Source organism: Silurus meridionalis, chromosome 11 (genome assembly GCF_014805685.1).
Source record: "Silurus meridionalis isolate SWU-2019-XX chromosome 11, ASM1480568v1, whole genome shotgun sequence".
In the NCBI taxonomy this organism is placed as follows: Eukaryota; Metazoa; Chordata; class Actinopteri; order Siluriformes; family Siluridae; genus Silurus; species Silurus meridionalis.
The window spans coordinates 4,680,962-4,701,827 of NC_060894.1; the positions used below are offsets into that span (position 1 = coordinate 4,680,962).

A 20,866-nucleotide genomic window follows, 5' to 3' on the forward strand; every position below is an offset into this window, starting at 1 on the left:
ACCACACATCACGATCACAAGTCTTGTACCTATAAACCTTAATCTCTGAGGAGGAGCTGTATTTAATCATTCAAGGCATATGGATTTTGACTTTTTATTTTTTATTTTTTATTACTTGCTTGTACCCACTAACAGGTGCCATGATGAAGAGATAATCAGTGTTATTTAATTCACTGCTCTTAATGTTCTAAAGTCTTAATTTTATGTCTGATCTCTGTACTTGTTACTCAGTAACATTAGCCAGAAGATCGACATCTATAAAGAAAGAAAGGTTTTTATATCTTTTATTTAAAACTCAGGAAAATGAACAGAAACAGGAAAAAAAAATACTTCCGCTCATTGTTTTTCCAGTATTTGCAGGACGTCCATTTATAAAAACACAATTCAATAATGACTCATAAATATGTTTTTATTATAGAACACAAGGCACAATGTGAATCATACATTCAACAGTAAACACATCATGATGCGTTAACCTCTCGAATGGCTGTAAACGCCCTCATAAAACGGAGGGGCACGAGTTCATGAAAGATTTCTAGTTCCACATTGCTTTTTTTTAAATCGATCATAATGAACAGAAGAAAAAAATAATCCCTGATCCCCTGGTGAGAATAAATTACATGGCATGCTCGATGAATTGTCTGTTCAGCCAGAGAATCTGACTGAGTGGAAAATGGTTTCGTTTGTCGAGCAGCATTTCTTATAAAATCGGCCGAATTTCATAAAAACAAGCAAGCTGTAAATATGAAAGTAATATGCGAAAGAAAAGCGCTACATATCGCGTGGCGTAAGCAGGGCGTGATTTCACTGGAGGTCAGAAATTCGACGTTACAGTTCGTTTTCAAGTAGACGTGTAGCGAAAATCTTGATAAAGTTTTGGTTCATAGATCGACAAAAGTTCCATTCGGATCGCTGAGGTTTGTCTGTTAGCTCGTGCTATAACAGCGTACTGTGCTAGCCATGAATACAGAAATGCTAGTGTTTTTGTTGCAATTGTTTAAGAATAAATCGTTGACGATTATACCATTATCTTTATAAAACCCTGATTGCGATATGGAACTTTAATCTTGGCACACAGCTCATTTCAAGTGATCATTGTATTCAGTACAGTACGTGTGTCCTGATTTGAACGAGGTGAGTGTGGAAGTAAAGGTTGTAAACCTTGAGTAAAACATCTTTTAGGCTTAAACGTCACACCATCATTACAGCTACCTTTAGTATAACGTGAGTCTGTTTGACTCAGGAATTGTACTCGTTTGCACTGGAGCTCCGCGTCGAATCAGCTAACAAGTAAAGGAAAGATTTCAACTCTTCAGTAGGTTCAGAAAGAAATTTGACTAGCTAACGGCCATGGCTGAGGATTAGCTAGCTAGTAAACATGTTTTAGGCGTGTTTAATCAAATAACAGGGAAAATAATTAGCAGATGTTTTGTTTTTTTTGTACTTGGGGTAAATAACACACTGGTGGTCTGTTTATCTGGAGTCTTCTCATAAATATGATGCCAACAGTACAGTTTTTGAGTGTAGCATAACACTGGCTAGTTATAAAGATGCTAGCATTGTTCTTACTGCATATGTTAATCATTCCATTGAGTTTTTCAGCACCTACGTTTTTTTTCATGTGTGGTTTCAAGTGGTTTTTGACATTGTATGACAAACCGGTGTATATATATAAAATGAAACAAAAGGATGACGAGAACATTTAAAGCTCCATTTTTTGAAGCCTTATCACAGTTTGGTTAAACGCAGCACCAGCTTGAGGTTCAGGAGTGTAAGAGTGAAATTGTGTGTTAGAAATTATCCTGATGATAATATCAGGCAAATGGTTTATTCAAGCACTTTGCAGAATGCTTCCCTTACTTGTTAGCTACATTAGCAGTGAAGATCCAGCGCAAAACAAAGGAAGCGAATGTATCTTAGCTGATCGACTACATCTGCCACAGGGGGAACATCGTGGCCATTTTATTTTAAAGCGTCAAAACAGAAAACAGTCTGAGTACGACACCACTATGAAAAAAATATCTGTTACATTCTAAACAAACTTGGCTTTCGAAGCTCAGTATTTCTACCTTTCTATGTTTCCTACTACAATAAATTACTATGAAGTCGAGAAGCTGGGGATCATGTTCGGTTCGTGTATTTTGTTTGAGATACCAGTATAGAGCTCTAGTGAAGGTGGCATGTAATGATAGACGTCACGTCTTATAGGCAGTAAACAAAGTGATCACGGGTGCAGGATGGTCACGTCGGCATCCCTCCTATAGTGGTTGGTTCTCGTGTTTGAAGTCCGACTGGGCTCCTCTCCACTCTTCACTTCCCTCTCTTTGGTTGGTTTTCTACCTGCGCTGAAGACTGTTGGTCATTATTCCTGTGAATTCATCGACATCCGAACTTCTAGAGCCACCTGCAGGAATGACGAAATTACAGATCGTGACTGAAAGGTTTCGACAGAGAAACTCAAAAAAGTCTAAGAAAAGTCCAAGATTGACTTGTGTATCTGGCAGCAATCATTATTATAATCTTTATCATCATCATCCAGAAAATGTTTTAGAATTTACATATAGTATCTTCCCTGAAAATGCACATATGACACTAGTTTTATGTTCTACAACATTAGAAAGTCTTCAGAGAAAGCTAAAACATTAATTGAGTTAATTGAGCGTTAATTGAGTGGGGTTTTTTCTGTACTTTTTAAAATATGAACTTTTGCTTTTACTTAAGTAGGTAATTTTTTTTAAGTATTGTACTTAACTATATTTTAAATCATATCCATTATTGAGTTAAAGAAAAAATAAATACAAATAATGTACGAGAAAGAAAAATCGTACCCCGGAAATTGATTGAAGGGCAGAGAACAAACGTGCAAAACTCATAAGAAAGAAAGTTGAAGACGAACGCCTGTGGTGCAGACCAGCTGCAAGCGAAATGCTATCGAATCGAAAGTGGTTCAATGCGTGCGCTCACTGTCTGAATTCTGAATCTGCATTTGCGATTTCTCTCATTATCATAAATCACATTATAACAGGAGGATCTTTTTCTTGTTTTTGACTTAGTGGACTTTCAGTGTTTTTTGGGGTTTTTTTTGTTATTACACTTTAATTTGTAAATGTGTTCCTTTAATTAAAAACAACTAGTTTGAGATTTATATTTTCTTGTACTTTTCTAAGCACACAAGAGTCCCCGACCCCACCCCACCCCCCACTGTTAAAATTTAATTAGTAGAAAATTTGTAGTCAATTTTAAATGACTACTATTTACTTTACTTGAGTAGATTTCTACACCGGTAACTTGTACTCTATTAAAATTTCATCGAAGTAACACATTTGAGTAGAATATTCTATGACCTTTTCCACATCTGCTAATATTAAATCAATACATAAAATACCAATATCATTTATCCTTTATTTAATAAACATTTTTTCAACCTAAACTAAAACCCGGGGAAAAGAGCACTGCTTCAATGTGACATGAGCAAAATATTCCTTTTTTACCAACAATTAACAGTTACTGAGAAGCTGATTGGTCTGGAGTTGGCAGAAACCTCACCTGTTTGGCAGTTATAGGTCCAGATCCGATATCCATCGTAGCGACATTTACAGCTCATGATGTTATTAGTGTAATCCGACTCAGCGACTTCATAATTAGGGTTAATTACAACCTGTCAGAAAGACAGAGTCGACCGTTAGCGTCTTTAAAGAGCTTCAAAACACATTATTATCAACTGCAAGAGTTTACAGCCTTAAGACGTAGACATAGTCAAACATTTTGACATAATTATAAAGAGGTAAAATGGTCAGACCAGTTTAAAGGGTGTCTGCATTCCCATTTTGAATCTGGTAAACAGCTCATATTGACTTGTATCCGCATTCTTTTGAATTGAAACAGCTCTTGTAGTAATTCTCACTATTTCTCCAGACTTTCCTACTAAAACAATGTCTCACACAGTGCCTTTTTTTTTAGATCAGGTCTGACGAGGCTTATACACAAAACTTTTCAATTATTTCTGTTCATTAAGTGTTTGCCGGTTCACAGTTGACCCACATTTTCACTATCTGGAAATTCTTTACAGGAAGTTACGATGGAGGTGTGTTCCGATGACCACATCATAACTTGAAAATATACTTGAAAAAGTTGAGACATGGCCTAGCGGACCCAGGAATCTTAAAGAATGGTGATCAGTGTGAGGTAGTATACTGTAAGTTGTTAATAATTTAACAAATTACAGTACATAATGTATCAAAACAGAATAATTTACAGTAACATATTGTATAATCTATACAGTAAATTGGTACATGGCAGTGGGCTGCTACATTTTGCCAGACGTCCGAAACGAAAATATTTGTACAATTTTGTAAGATTAAAAAATCGTAAGCTGAACCATCGTAACTCAGGATCATCTGTACTTTTTTTTGGAAGAAAATGAAGCAGTTTGTCAGACCTGGAATATATAATCTCCGGGTTTGACGTCGGTGATGTCGATCCACTGGCAATCGATGTCGTGTCTGTACGTGTCCCAACATCCCACTGTGATCCCCTGAGCACCGAAATTAGCACATGCGTAACGCTTTTGTATACCTGCAGAGGAAATGCAAACCCGGGAATTTGGTATTAAGTGTTTATTATTCTAACAGGTGCACTGATAATTACACTGGCATCTATTATTTCTATTAATACATCATATAAATATATACACTACTATCTACAATTAAGTTCTCGTAATGATTAAACCTTTTATATGTTGCATCATTTACAATATTAGCAGATGTGAGATGAATAAGAAATGAATACTGAACAAAATAAATTTTTTAAGGGTGTGTTTGTGTGCGTGTTTGACCTTCAACACACTCGGTGTCCTCTAGACAGAAGCTGGCTTTGTGCCCTTCGGCCACTTTAGTGCCGTTCATACTCAGAAGGTCGTAGTGAGTAAAAACCTCCATGCTGTGGTAGTGCCTAGCACACACACACACACACACACACACACACACAATGGTTACATGTGGTAAAGCGTACAGGGCTATTATCGTTATAAAATATTTAAACTTGAGGAAAAATGTAAATAACATAACATTGGAAATTATTAATGATATGAGGTAAAATCTAAAGCTTTCAAGACTAGTTTTGTAACAAGCAAACAGATTGCAGCCTTAATGCTACACACACAGTCACAGGGATCACTGGCCTTCATAAGTCATTGTGGCAAAAAGACATCATCCTTTGCGGAGCTGCGCAACTGGTGCTATTCTCTGTGTATGTGTTATTCTTACGATGAGAAGTGCTGACTTATGGTTGCCTGGTGGAGAAAACGAGGTAATGAAGACACTCACCTGTGACAGTCGTGCCACACCCAGGCATGGGGTGCGTTGCGGGGTCTGAAGTCGCTGTGGCCGTTGTTGTGGATCTGTGAGGAGAAGCGCAGCAGCCGTCGGTACGAGGACGGATCTGCTGTGTTGGCACTGTTGGAGAGACACTTCTCCTCGTGAGCGCACTGCAGAGCGTACATCGGCCGGTCCTCCAGATACGTGGTGTGTTCAACGATCTCTGCGTTTAGCACCAGGTCTGGAGCGCCTGAGACATACAGTAATCAAATACATTATTGTGTGAATGTGTGTGTGTGTGTGTGTGTGTGTGTGTGTGTGTGTGTGTGTGTATGCTGCTCACTCTCAGTGCAGGAGACTCCAGCAGCAAATCGTCCTCCTCCTTTGGGGCAATTGACATGTTTCCCATGATGGAGACACTGAGCCAGACTCATCTCGGTGCCTGAACACCGAACTCCACTCATCACTACAGCATTACTGCCAACCTGAGTTTGCCAGTACCACGTCTCCTGCACACACACACATGAATGACCATCAGCATAAGCATTATGACCTATACCAGGGGTCCAAAAACGTACATTTAATTTAAAATATAATTTTAGTATACATTAAAATTAACCTTAGTAATTAACAGAGGTCGAGGCACCGTTAGTTAACTGCTGGAACAATTTGCTATCAGCAAAAATCCATTCTTCCAGTCCACTGTCATTACAAGAGCGGCCTCTAGAGGTGAATCAATGACACCACATGCTGGTAGTTTTTACACTCGAGTCTGAGCGCTGTATATTTATTATTTTTTTATTATTATTATTATTATTCAGTATCCATCCACCAAAAAAAAGTTTGGAGACCCCTACTTACTAAATACCATTCCAAAGTGCAACATGAGCTGCAGTAGCAGTGTGTCACCACCAGAGAGCTCCACATAAACACCGTACAGCACTCATGGCATGCACACAGCTGAGAAACATCTGGAAATTTATCATGTGCATTTGGAAAGAAATCTCCTAACATTTTGGAAAAGATGTCAAGAGTCAATGTGCATGTTTTATTATACAAAGATGCAATGTGTGTGTGTGTGTGTGTGTGTGTGTGTGTGTGTGTGTGTGTGTGTGTGTGTATGTGTGTGTGTGTGTGTGTGTATGTGTGTGTGTGTGTATGCACATATGCGTACTCTTAAATTAATTGTATATTCTTCGAGTCCTTTTAGGTCACTGTGTGTTTGTGTGTGTGTGTGTGTGTGTGTGAGTCATACCCCCACTGCACTGGTTCAATGGACACAGCATCACATTTTCCATTCACTCCATCCTTTCCTTCCTCAATCTCACCCATATAATCTCAATCTCAGTCTCTTTGTTTGTCTCTTCCTTATTTTACACATTTTGTTTTTTCTGTCTTGGTTTTTGTCCTCCTTCTCTCTCTCTCTCCACTGCTGTCTTTTTATTCTTGACCTTTCCTGCTGTCTAAATCACTTTCTACTGCATATTTCCTACACACTCCCCATTCAATTTACATATTTCGTTTTCACTCTGCCTTTGTTTCTCTCTATCAGTCTCTTTCCCTAAATCTCTTTTCCTCCCTCTCCTCCTGCTTCCCTCTGTTCCCTGGTTCCTCCAACCCTCTTTAATGCTCCCAGACAATCTCTTGACATGCTTTAAATCTCTCTTCCTTTTACAAGACACTCATTATTAATCTTGTTTTCCTGAATATGTTCTGAATCTGAAAACGCACACATACTCTGCATGAGCTAACTAAATAACATAACATGCACAACACACACACACACACACACACACACACACACACACACACACACAACACACACACATACACACACCCCATTACTGTTATGGAACTCAAATTTAAAGTTGTGGCCAATTTTACACAATTATTTTCATAAAAAGTCATGATGGCAGTGTGGACTGGTCCAGTTTCCACTCATAAACCCCTCCATACGAGCCCACTGCGGCCAGAATAAGCTTACGTGCACGCACACACACACACACACACACACACACACACACACACACACACACACACACACACACACACACACACACACACTGTTCAGTGCTGCTATCACAGTCTTATCCCAACTCTGGGATATTATTACTGGTCCGCAGCCAGCAGTTGTGGGTCTGCAAAAGTACACGTGTCCCCGAACAAATCGTGTTACGCATCATTTCCCAGTTCCCTCCATCATCCCCCAACTTAGCCTCAAAACGTGTATATGAAAAACATTTTCACATATGGAATAAAGCATTTTTTCTGTCAGTTTTAAAAATCCGAAGTACTAAACCAGACTATCCAACTGATTTCTACATAAATGCCATTCGGTTTGCTCTCAGTTGGGTTTCTCCATTCTACTGAACCGACGCTCAAGCATATTTATTCCTACTGAGACATCAGGATGAGCATTTTCAAGCCGTTCATACACACTTATAAAAAGCTGATTATTAAATCATTAAAAAATATAGCTGTTTATTGAGCGCAGCAGCATGACGTCAATCGACTTTCCGTTTTAATTGATATGAAAGTTAATTGCAGATACTGTTGCTTATAATCTGTACATACAAAAAGCCTAAACCGATCTTACTTTTTTAGATTACTATAATTGAAGCAACCTCCACCATGCTTCACTGTTTATTATTGTACCACTCTCCAGCTCTTTGGCAAACAAATTGCCTTCTGCTACAACCAGATTTTCAGATTTGGACTCATCAGTTCGGGCATATTTTTTTGCACCCCAGTTTCTATGTGTTCATGTATAGTTGAGGTTTCTAGCCTTGTTTCTATGTCACAGGTGTGATTTTTTTTTTTGCCACAATTCTTCCATTAAATCACTTCTCTCCAGAACTCTCCACACAGTAAATGGGTGTATCTGAGTCCCACTGATTTCGTAAAATTTTTTGCTGATGGCACTGCTGGATATCTTCCAATGTTGAACGGAAGTAAGTATGATGTGTCTTTCATCTGGCTGTTCATTACCCAGTTTGCATCACCTACACAGCTGTTTCTGTTTCAGTTAATGACCGTGTTTCAACCTACATATGAAACTTATGATCATTAGAACCAGCTTGGTGTCATTGGTTAATCATACACCTGACTCTGATCCTGCAAAATCCCTGCACATGCAAGTGTACAAAAAAAAACATTGAGGGTGATCACACCAAATATTGATTTGGTTTGGAATTTTCTTTGTTTGTTTTGCATTTTGTAATTTGATAAAATAAATCAAAAATTATAATAAATAAAATGTATATTTTTGAAAGCATTCTAACTTTACAGCTTTTCTTTACACCTGCCTAAAACCTTTGCTCTATGCATGTGAATGATGAATGTGTTGTACAATACTCTGGATACAGAAAACATTTTGCCTCTCACCTGAAAGGCATGATTAGCAAAGCCGTATCCAAGCTGCCTGCACACCACCATGGCCTCCATGATTCCCCAGCTGTCACTGCACACCGTTCCCCACACCATCGAGCCGTTTCTCTCCGCCAGCACCTCCACACGGCCCTCGTACGGGTTCCGGCCTCCGCTCAGACGCAGCTGCAATGTGAACAACCAGCCCCATTTAGTGTTTATCCAAAGTTAAGCAACACTTGATTGACATATGATTTGGTGATCAGATTTCTCTCTAGGAGAATATTGTAGTCTGCAAAATAAAAAGCTGCTCTGCGATTCAGCAATGCAGACAGCATCATTATCCAAAGTAATGAGTAAGATACTCTGGCAAGAGTTGTTTCTGTGGTAGGCTTTCATATCCAGAGTGAAATTCCTCGTATTAAATTTTTCTTCACGGAAAGGAGCACAGCTGGACAGACCCAGCTTTTGCCAAATATTTATTTTTCAGGTCAGAAATTGTCCAATAGTTACTTAGCTTAGTTTACTAAGAAAGTTTGTTATCAGAAAGTCTGGGGTTCAAGCTGCCACTCAAGGGCCCTTGAGCAAAGCTCTTAACCCTCTTTGCTCCAGAGGTGCTGTATCATGGCTGACCCTGCACTCTAACCCTAGCTTCCAATTATGCTGGGATATGCAAAGAAAGAATTTGACTGTATTGTAAGTAACATGTGACAAGTAAATGCATCTATGTATATATATATAAAAAAAGGATGCAGCTTGCCATGTTTCAGAGACGTTGCGAAACTTTCTTTACTGTATATATTCTTTACTGTATATATTGTTACTGTATATAAAATCTATCAGAACATACACAATTAATTAAACCTTTTATATGAATTACAGCTTTCCTGACTGTTACCTGACTGCTGTTCTAGATAAATTAATTAGTATCACCATATGTAATAAAGCAAAGTCAGCTAACAAAAGAAAAAGGTCTGGTGGTTGGGTGGGTGTGGTTTATACATGACCTAATGTTTTTAATTACAAAAAAATAAGACTGTGGTATGATATTAATTGTGAAATCTCAGGCTGTATGACATCCAAGAACATTCAGCAACTAAGCGATTGTTGCCAAATGTGATATTGACACAAGGCTTTCAAACTTGCCAAGACCAACAGCACAGAAGAAATAAAAGCTGTTTTTAAGATTAATAGTTACTATTTTCTGTCATCTACTATTTTCATTCTTTTTTATTCATTGTCGTGTGTTTATTCTTTTTCGTTTAAGAAACTCATGCAGTCATTATTACTGTTTTGCATTGGGATGTGTGCTTCTGTAGGGTCACTGGTTTTGACCCAGGATTATTTCAGATGTCTGCAGATCGTACTGCCTTCTGCGCCTGTTCACAGTTTATCATCCAGTCCTTTCATGGAATTGGAAATAAATGCAAAGGATTCGTCTTATTGCTGATGTTCTCATGCGTGTAGTGAGTGCTGGCAAACGCTTCTGCCTTTTATGTAATGTATTTATACATGTGTGTTCAATTAACGTTCAATATGTTTTTTTAAATCCAGCGTGCAATATATTCATTCTACACTATGATTCTTCAGGAAGACACTGATTAAATTTGCTATAGCGTTGCTATAAGGCATATCATAGGTGGAGATCAGGTTTTCTGGCTATGAGGGAATTAATGTTTGTAGCTGCTATAACACGAGCTACGTTTATGAACTAATGTTCGGACATTGCATAGCAATAAATGTAACTATAAACATATAATAAGTATCACAATTATTTTTTAAATACATACAAATTGTAAGCATTGGCAAAGCAATAAAAACCTTTGGGTCTTGGTGTAAAAGAAAATATAAGGACAATGTTTTGCCACATGAAACCACTCTGTCACTGATCTTTTCCTCCTATAAACACATACTTTCATTTTTTATTTAATTAAATGCTTTCAAAGATATTTTCCCAGAAAAAAAATGAAAATGATGACTGCTGTAGGAAGAAAAACAAGTGTCACAGAATCACCAAATCTCCTCCCATCTAAACTCTGCTCAGTTTGATCTCCTTCTCTAGCCATTCCCACTTCACTTCTTCACTGGCCGATGTAAATTACCAGCTCTCAATTAAAATTAATGATTTCCGAACGCAGTTGATTTGATGCTTGCTGCTTTTCCAACATGTTTTTTCGGTGAGAACAATCGACGGTGTGCTCGAACCCTGAGGTGTTGACATTCTTTATGACCACAAAAGTCTAGACTTAAAAACAACATGAGGTCATATATAAACCATACCCACCCGACCACCAGACCAAACACACCAAACCGACATACGATTCTTTCCTTTCGGATGCTGACTTGAAATAAGTGCTAAATTAAACCTGAGAGGAAATTCTTCATGGCTGAGCAACCTGACGGAAATAAGCTGAAAATACAAGCTAACCTATTCATGGTAAATAAAAAAAAAAAACAACTAAAACAATTTCTGGAAATAGAATCAGAAGGAAACAATTTAGACTAAACAAAACATTGCTATGTATCATTCTGTATGAAAAAAACACGTCTGGATCTAGAACAGTTGAAAGTAACGTGGCAGGAGGAGTTAAGATTAGAATTCAGTTGTGGTAGACTGTGAGTTCAACGCTGACAAAGATTCACATTTTTAGTGACTTTATAAATATTTTAAACAAAAAACTAAAGAAAACTGGGGTTAGTTAAGATAAAGGTTTATAGATTTTACTGCAGGGAGATGGATTCCTTTCAATGATTTTCCATTTTTTTGTGATTGAAACGGTTAATTTTATAGAATGGTCCATACCCTGTTGTGGAAGCCCATATCAGGGATGTTACACTTCACAGCTGCATCCTCCTCATGACTGCAGCCCAGAGCTTCTTTGTTGAAATAACACTCAGTCAGGGACTTCTCGAACCCTGAGCACCCCACCTCGTTCATGTGTACCGGGCCCATTCCTACGCAAAAACACACAAAAAACACATTTAGATTAGTTTTAGTGTGAAAAGTTAATTTTCTTTGTTTTGATATGTTCTTGCATATAGATAAGAAAAGACAGCAGATACACGTTATGCTTATAGCCTGAAATTAAGGGGCCAACTAATTAGGATGTATGCTTCAAAGTCATTGTCTTGTTACATGGTGAAGTTGTTTCCAATTAGTGGTCCAGACGGAATTGCATGGTGTTGAAGTATGGAATGGTGGCCATATTGGTTCAGTTTTCCTTTCACCTGGAATAAGTCTCCAACCTTCCCTGCTCCAAAACAACTCCAAACCATTAAGCTTCCATTTTTGACTGTGGGTATGAGGCAGTCTGCTAACATCATCTCTCCTGTTCTCCATCTTTCAGAAATTTTTCTGTTAGAGCCAAAAATGTCAAATTTGTTCTCTTGTATCTCTCCACAGAACTTTCTTCCAGTCATTCACTTTCCAAATCTTGTGTTTTTGGCTTTTTTTAACTAGTTTCTTGCATATGAACAATAGGAACATATACGTGTCTCAAAAAACAAAAAGACTAGGTGTTTCCAAACTTTTGGCAGGCACTGTCATTTCAGAGAAATAAACAGCAGATGTGCTCTAATAGGACTTAATGCTAAATAAGCAACAAAACAATGGAAGCACAATAGTCTTTGTCCATCGAATGTAAATCACTAAGGATCAGGAAGTTATCTGTAGTATTCTCCAAAAGTGGTTTTCTAAATTTTCTAAACGTGGTTAAATAAATAAAAGGCAAACACATATTTGCTTGAAGGTATACTTTTAAATGTACAAAATGTGTTGATTAAATTATATCATTATAAAAAAAAACTTAAATGTTTGTTTCCTAAATGGAAAAGTAGGGCACTGTTTACAGCATGTTTACAGCCATGTTGATCTGATTTCATTATGTCAACAGGAAAGGAACTTTAAGTTAAAAAGTCTACCCCAAATTGACAAGTTTTTAATGTGATAGGGTTTCTGGTGGCTTTTTCCTGTTGTAGATGGGAAATTACAAATTGCCACTTGACCTCAAATGCAGCATTATTTTAAGCAGAGGGGGTGGAGTCAGATGGCGACTGGAAAAGTTTGGCAATGTGTCATTAAATCTGTAGTTTCATCTAATAGACAGAAAAAAAGTTTAAAATATAACTGCACCTATAATACGTTATCTCTATTTTACTGTTCTAACGGTACAAACTGAATTAAAAAGATGGATAGAGTCTTTTAAATAAATGACCGATGACAATTTGGGATTCTTTCTCAATCATCACTCGAACATTTTGGACACGACTGAAGAACATGTGGTTATTTGATATGAACAGATGGTGGAACAAGACTCTTAAACTCCTGTTTTCTTTTTGTTTTTTTAATTATCGATCTCCAAGATTGCACTGCAGCCTCCAGCCTGGTTTACCTAAAACTCTTTGTACATAAAGTTAAAGAAAAAAAAGTATAGTATATTGTCATGATTTTAAATGCTAACATTAAAAGCCCATTTTTAACAGAAAACCATTCATTCTTTCATTTCGGTTTTGTTAAATAAATCACGTCAGATTTATTAAAGTGACATTTTAAAGTATCATTAAACCCACACTATGTTTTTGTGTTTTCAATAAGATTTTACATGAAAAGTTGACTCTTGTGGTATTAATTTATCAAATGGGTTTGTTACTGAGCCATTGTTGATGTTTCTTAATATTGCAGAACCCACAGAAGTTCAGCTAGCATGTCAAGGACAGGAATAATTACAGTTTAAACTTAGCTGAGTCTCTTCTGAGGATTCTAAGAATGAAACTTTTAGTCTCATTAATTATTAAAATGTTTACTTCAACGGCAGTCGTATTGTTATAAAATATGCAGACCGAACAGAACGAAGCTTGTTATGTAGCATAAACTTTTTTTTAGTAAGCGATACACACCTTGCCCCATTCGTGCCCCAGTTAGAGCTTCTTTAGCAGTGCCAAAGCCCAATTCTCGACACACTACGCTGGCGGCTTTCATATCCCAGTTATCGTCACACACTGTTCCCCAAACGCCGTTCTTCAGCACTTCCACTCGACCCTCGCCCGCTTTCGCTCCTCCACGCAGACGCACCAGGGGTTGCTGGAAAAAATTATAGAAAAAAAAGTCTCTTGATCCACTTTATAAAAACAGATCATGTATAGGACGTCAATGACAACGATGGACAGGATTAGAAATGAGATTGATTGAGATGGTTTGGACATGCGCAGAGGAGGGACATGGGGTACATCGGTAGGAGCATGCTGAGGATGGAGCCACCAAAAAGAAGGAAAAGAGGAAGGCCAAGGAGGAGGTTTATGGATGTGGTGAGGGAAGACATGCAGGTAGTTGGTTTGAAAGAGTCAGATGTAGAGGACAGACTGGTATGGAGATTGATGATCCGCTGTGGCGACCCCTAATGGGAAGAAGAAGAAGAAGAAGAAGTATAAACCTAATGAGCGAGCTAAAAATGACAGTGGCAAGGAAAAACTCCTTAAGTTGATATGAGGCTCAAAAAAGAACCCATCCTTAATTCCCTTTATAACTGTGTACAATATGGTCAAAGAACACCGGTAATTCAAACCGAAATCAATACAGATTAGCTTATATAATATACCCATATTACAATGCAATGACAATAAAGTTCTATCTATCTATCTATCTATCTATCTATCTATCTATCTATCTATCTATCTATCTATCTATCTATCTATCTATCTATCTATCTATCTATCTATCTATCTATCGATCATATTATATGTTTGGTCAGGGACTCAACCCCAGCCATTAGGGTTGCACAAGCCAGTGCACTCTTAGTGCCGATCCCAAGCCCGGATAAATGCCAAATCGAACATGCGGATCATGAATACGGATGATACGCTGTGGCGACCCCTTATGGGAGAAGCCGAAAGGAAAGTTTATATAATATACACCATGTTAAAAATTCATCTCATTTTCTCTATTTTATTTAATTTCATTATTTTAGTTCAATGTCCTTAAGTCAGCAACAATTGCATACTCAATCACATGACATTATTTCTAGCCACTGTTTTCAGCTTTTTTACTCTGTGTCTACAATTCTGCCAAAGATTAAACAACTTGAGGTTGCCTATAATAAAACATCTTCTATCTACAAACAGTCTAATCCTCATGTTGATCTTCAGTCCTGTTCTGCTGGCATTGTTGCACTTCATGAAACAGATGGAACCATTTAAGCAGAATTTTTGAAAAATGTGCTCCAGGTTGATGATAAAGAAATGTTTTAGCTGTGGCTAGAAAGGTCATGGATGTAGTGAGAAACAGGGAATATAAAATAGCCAACAACAATCTTAATCTCAAGGTTGTGGGTTTGGGCCCCATGTCCAGCGGTCTCAATGCTAAATGAGTGGACAATTGCTTCACAATGCCAAGTCACAATGCCAGCAGCGACATTAACAGCACAGAAGAAAAAGCCTAGCAATCTAGATCTGTATACTGTCACTTGGAGTTTTGCATGTTCTTCACATTTCCATATGGGTTTCCTCATGCTTCTCTAGTTTCTTCCTACCTCTGAGAAAAAACAGGAAGTGGGTTTGCTACACCTTTTTACAGATGTGAATGTGTGTGTAGGTGTGAATGTGTGTGTCCATGGTGCCCTGCAATTGTTTGGCTTTCTTCCCAGGGTGTATTCCTTTTTCACACACTGTTTTTCCTGTATGAGCTCAAAGATTCCACAGGAATCCTGACTAGTATAAAGCTGAATATGACTAAAAGAATTATACAGCTATAATATATGGTATATATAAATTTAATACACACATATTCCTTATGCAATGATGCCATGCTCTTATGCAGTTATGCTGTTGGTTGATAGTGGTTATTTTCTCTCAACACATTCACAAAAGATGAATGAATCGTATTTACAAAAAAAGTTATGTGTGAGTGCCGTTTGTGTAACTATAAGCGAGTGTAACCACGCCTCAGCTCCGAAGGCAAGTGAACCTAAAGCAATGCTGTGTTTACTCAGCACTGTCTCACTCTCTTCACGGAGTGCTTGCAGTTGACAGGATCTGTCTGGAAGCATGATCACTATATAAACACACAATCAGAGTGCATTCAGAACACTCTGGAATCTTACATAATCCAGAACCTTCAAAGCATTTTCCTGGAAGTCCTTGTGCGATACACTGTTCTGTGAAGCTTACAAGCACGCCAGGAACTGCTGAAACGTCTCATGAGCTTGATGTTGAAAAATGGAGACCATTCATTGAAAAAAAAAAGACATGAAATTGGTTGCGGCTTTCCTGTCCGAGACGGGTCGGGGCTGATGGTGGAAAAATCTGAGGTTACACACACTGTTGAGTGTGTCAAGTATTTGGATAGGAGGCTACAGTCCAGCCACTTATTAAAACCATTCCAGACAAACTGGAAACGTGTGTGAAGGCACGTGCCTGCTACTGAGTTAGCATGTACCAGAGGTTACACGGTGATCTCCTTGTTGTAGAATTTACACTGGAGAGCTTCTTCCTGTACTTCGCTTCAGTAATAAAGTGAGTCAGGGAACATCCTAACAGTCCCAGCCTTGCTTAAAAGAATGCAAGCAGGCTTTCTTAACCATAAAACCATATATTTACCATAAAAAAACAGGCATACAACAGTGGACAAGGGATTGTTTTCTGACCAAAAGTCTGCACTCTTGTGCACAGTCTCACCCACTTGTTTTATAAATGTCTCACAAGACAGAAGCTCAAAAATTCACATATTTTCCTGTTCTGTAAATTAGCTTTACCAACTGGTGCATATATTCACATTTGTCATTGTTTTAGCTGAGAATGCAGTAAATCATATTTTTTTTGGTGATTCGGGGAGTCCTGGTAAAAAGTCAAAAATGGTAGAAACTCTGATTAAACCGTAGTTGTTTCAATTTAGGGCTATATTGGAAAGAGACAGATTGGAAGAGTAAACAACATTAGGTTTATACACATTTATTGCATTTTGAAGACACTCTTATCCAGAGCAAAGGGCTTTGCACAAGAGTCTCGCAGGGGCACAATGTTGATGCTGGGATTTGAACTCAAGACCTTCTGATCAAAACCCAAACATCTAAACCATTGATCTACCCCTTTCCCTTTAGATGTGTGTGTATGTAAATGTATATATTTACCTCTGCTCTGTAGGCCTTTCTGTATCCAGAGGACTGTGTGGGTGCAAAGGCTCTTCCGGGAACACAGCTGATCACAGCAGGCATTCCATGGGCACACGTGGCATTCAGATTTTTTGCGACTTTCAGTGCCTTGCCCATCCTGCACTCAGTCAGTTGAGCTTCATTTCCTGTGCAGTTCACCGAAAAACCAAAGAAGTTCTTCTTCCTGCGCTGAGACAGAAGCCTAAGAGAACACAGAATTGACTTTACTTACAGAACCACAATTTGTGCCTTATAACATAAAAGATAGTGAGTTCAGAGAACTAAATATGGTATTTACACCAATCAGGCATAATATTATAACCACCTGAATATTATTGTGTTGGCTGCCAAAAGAGTTCTGAATCATCAAGCATTAACAGCATTAACTTCTCAGCAATTTGAGATACAGGAGCTCATCTGTTGGATCGGACCAAATAGGCCCAGCCGTCACTTCCCACTTGATTAATGAGCCTTGCCCCCTCATGACCCGGTCAATGGTTCACCACTGTTCCTTCCTTGGACCATTTTTGAGAGATACTTATCACTGCAGACCGGAAACAGCCCACAAGAGCTGCAGTTTTGGAGATGCTCTGACCCAGCTGTCTAGCCGTCACAATTTGGCTCTTGTCAAACTCGCTCAAATCCTTATGCTTCCCAATTTTTCCTTTCTAACACATCAACATTAAGGACAAAATGTTCTCTTGCTGCCTAATATATCCTACTCACTAATAGGTGTCATGATGAAGAGATAATCAGTGTTATTTACTTTACCTGTTAGTGGTCATATTATGCCTGATCGATGTAAAATAACAGAGTTAATCATGAGTGTAACATTTATGGGCTGCAATCATATGTACATAAAAATATAATTTTCTGACCAAAATGCCATCCTTGCTTTCATCACTGTTTCAGCATGCATCCAAAAATAATAAGGTGTAAGCTGCATGAAAAACAGAGCCATACATTTGGGCAAAAGAGTTCATAAGTGATTGTACTTTTAATAGTAGGATTCTCTGCTTGTAGAAGTTGTGGTCTGGAGGAACAAGTGGAAAGCTGCGTGTCAAGACGATGTGAGCCAGATGAGGTGACGTATAGACACACTTTTGTCCAGGAGTAGCAATAAAGGCAGCTAGATGTAGGCTTGTCTATTTCCACCAAAACGGTGTATTTCCACCTTCTGACCAGTAGGCTTTAAAGAAGTTTTTTGGAAAAAAAATAATGTGTGGCATAGCATCAGGTCATGGTCCTGAAGATGCCTACAAATATTAGCTGGCTTCGTGTTATTTGATGGCCTATTATAAGCAATTCTTTTGGAGGTTAAAAAAATTCTTTAGATCACTTTTGTCAAGGTTGGGCTTGAAATGATGTGTGCCAAATTTGGTGCTGATTGGACATAATTCGTAAAAGCTTTTTCTCCTGAGTGGAAAAGAACATTTCAACTGAATGTTAGACATCAAATCAAAGTATCTTAGCAAACATTTTTGTAGAAATTTTTCAAATACCCCTTTGTTATTTTTTAACGTCTTGCTTTTGACAGTAGGAGGTATTCTAGGTGGCAGACATGTCTAAAAACACCACAGTGTATGCAAGTGTTTACAGGACAACACCGCTGTTCTAAAAATAAGTATACAAAACCCCCGTTGTACACATTTTTGCACAAATACACCCACTCTGTGTTTTTTTTTCCAGTAATAATTCAAGGCTCGTTCCATTTCTGTAAATACTGTTTAGCTTTTGGAGAATTTTTAAATGAATGATACAGTAGTGTGTTGAAAGGTCACTTAGACAACACATAGAGCAAGGTAAATGTTGTATTAACAAATTATTTTGATGTCAGATACAATCCACTGGTTTCTGTTTACCTCTGGAAATTGTCCAAATTTCTTTTAGTTGTATTCCTTTTTTTAAACAGCACTTAAATTCTTATCATAACTCAAAGAACAGCCAGAACCTTTTCAAAGCATCCCATTGAGCCCAGAGTAGAAAAACTCTAAAACACTGACTTTAAAGCCTAGAGCAGAAAAACTCTAAACACATGTTGAAGATTTTCTTATGATGGATTTTACAGTTCATAAATGTAGTGTGCCAAAGCTCAGCAATGATTTTTGAGTTACCCTGTGCTACCTAAAGTCCACAATAAAGCTCACTTGAACCCTCACATGACCCTCAATCTCTCACGCTATCTGTGAGCTGATAGCATAATGGAACAGAACAATGGTCAAAAGGTAAACGTAGATGAGAGAACATTTGGGTGTTTTTGATTTCAGGTTTAGAATTAATAAAGAAACACCATTGGTAGTTCAACTGTATATAGCAGTAATTATCAAAAGTGCTCTAAAAAAGGAACAGTGGTGAATCGGCGACAAGGTCATGGGCGGCCGTGGCTCATTGATGCACGTGGGGAGCGAAGGCTGTTCCATGTCCTAAAATCTAATAGACGAGCTTCTGTAGCTCAAATTGCTGAAGGTAATGCTGATAATGCTCGACCAGTCACAACTGTTTTGGCAGCAACAGGGGGACCAACACAGTAATAGGCAGGTGGATCGCTGTATAAGTTTATTGGAATTTTTAGACGAGTACGAACTTTCACATTTTTAAATACTGGTTAAATTGTATGTATAATATGAAATATATAATGAAATCACAATAATCCATAAGTAAACTTATTGTACTTATGATGGGAATGATCAACCATGTGATTTGGCTCAGAGAGTCTGATCTTGGCATTGTTGTTGCTTCCAGATGACCTGGTTTGAGTATTTCAGAATCAGCTGATCACCCAAAGTTGTCACACAGAGTTTTTTTTAGGGACTGGAAAATATGCGGTTTGCTAAATCTTGTTTAAAGCGAAGTTTCTAGGCTGGATTGAACTGAGAGAAAGGCTACGATAACCAGAAGCCACTCTTTACAATTGTGGTGAGAAAAAAAAGCATCTCAGAATACACAACACGTCCAGCCTATATATGAGGATCAAATATTGTTAACTCTTTCTTTCATCAAATAAATAGCTATTTACCACAGAAATCTATTGTTGCTGCTGCTTGCATAATGGAAACCCTGACTACTCTGTTTTGTATTCATGAGCTCACATATGACCCAGGGCTGCTTTTTGCTCTCTTGGACTCTGTGTGTGGCTTTGACAAGACTCAACCTCTTGACCTCCAGCGTGCAGGAGAAATGTTTTAACATATAAAACAATTCTCATAGCACTTCCCTAAGACTGGACCTTACTTGATGGTGACTTACTTGTAGGCTTTAGTGTTGAAGCCCTTCACTCCGGGAAAGCCATACATGCCACACACCACACGGCTGTTTTGTTGAGTCCAGTTCTCGTCGCAGATCTGCCTCCATTTCCCCTCATCCTTCAATTCCACAAAGCCCTCTGTGATCGGAGTACGCTTACGTTGGGAATAGGTGGCTCTAATACGCACGTCCTCTACTCGCACTTCCAGAGTCTGTGAGGGACAGAGAAAAAGAATACATTTTCAGTTTGGCTGAAAAATAAATCAATAAATGAAACATGATGTATTTGGCTCAGTTATCAAACACAAATAAATATCAAGCAAATTACACGAGCTTCTGTAATGGAAAACACTTTGTGGTTCTTAAGTCAGATATTTCGGCCTGAACGTAGCTCCATTTGGATAGACAGAAGGGTTCCAACTAACCAAACTGGTGATGTGAATAGATGATGGAGGTCTAAATCAAACCCAGACATTGTGGAATTGCAGGAATGTGCAAAAGTCCATCACTAAATGTTATGTTATGAGGAAAGAGGATGGAGAAAAAGGGATCTTCCACCGGGCCGCTCTGCGTGGTTTGGCACGGAATGTTGCAGTAAACCAAAAGAGCTGCTTAACCAGAAAATCTCAACAAAGAGCAAAGACCTGGAACAGTAAAAATAATATACCCAAGATTTTCCATGCTCAACTCTTACTCTTTAATTATTAGATAATCATAATTCTAATATACAGACGGATTTTAGAATGATGTTATGCTTGAGGAAGTCATGATATGATTTAGTTTTGCTAAGATTGCAGGGAC

General features: G+C 38.2%; 1 protein-coding gene across 1 annotated transcript in view; it reads right to left on the bottom strand.

The window, feature by feature from the left end:
• Positions 1-391: 391 nt before the first annotated feature.
• Positions 392-20,866, bottom strand: part of loxl2a (lysyl oxidase-like 2a) — a 47,400-nt gene continuing 26,925 nt past the window's right edge. The window contains exons 4-14 of the mRNA XM_046861489.1: positions 20,069-20,277; positions 16,802-17,024; positions 13,578-13,761; positions 11,485-11,636; positions 8,700-8,867; positions 5,659-5,824; positions 5,325-5,565; positions 4,835-4,950; positions 4,439-4,575; positions 3,547-3,658; positions 392-2,404 (exon numbers count right to left, since the gene is read on the bottom strand). Of these exons, the coding sequence (XP_046717445.1) occupies positions 2,337-2,404; positions 3,547-3,658; positions 4,439-4,575; positions 4,835-4,950; positions 5,325-5,565; positions 5,659-5,824; positions 8,700-8,867; positions 11,485-11,636; positions 13,578-13,761; positions 16,802-17,024; positions 20,069-20,277 (1,776 nt within the window). The 3' untranslated portion in view covers positions 392-2,336. The remainder of the gene's footprint in view (positions 2,405-3,546; positions 3,659-4,438; positions 4,576-4,834; positions 4,951-5,324; positions 5,566-5,658; positions 5,825-8,699; positions 8,868-11,484; positions 11,637-13,577; positions 13,762-16,801; positions 17,025-20,068; positions 20,278-20,866) is intronic.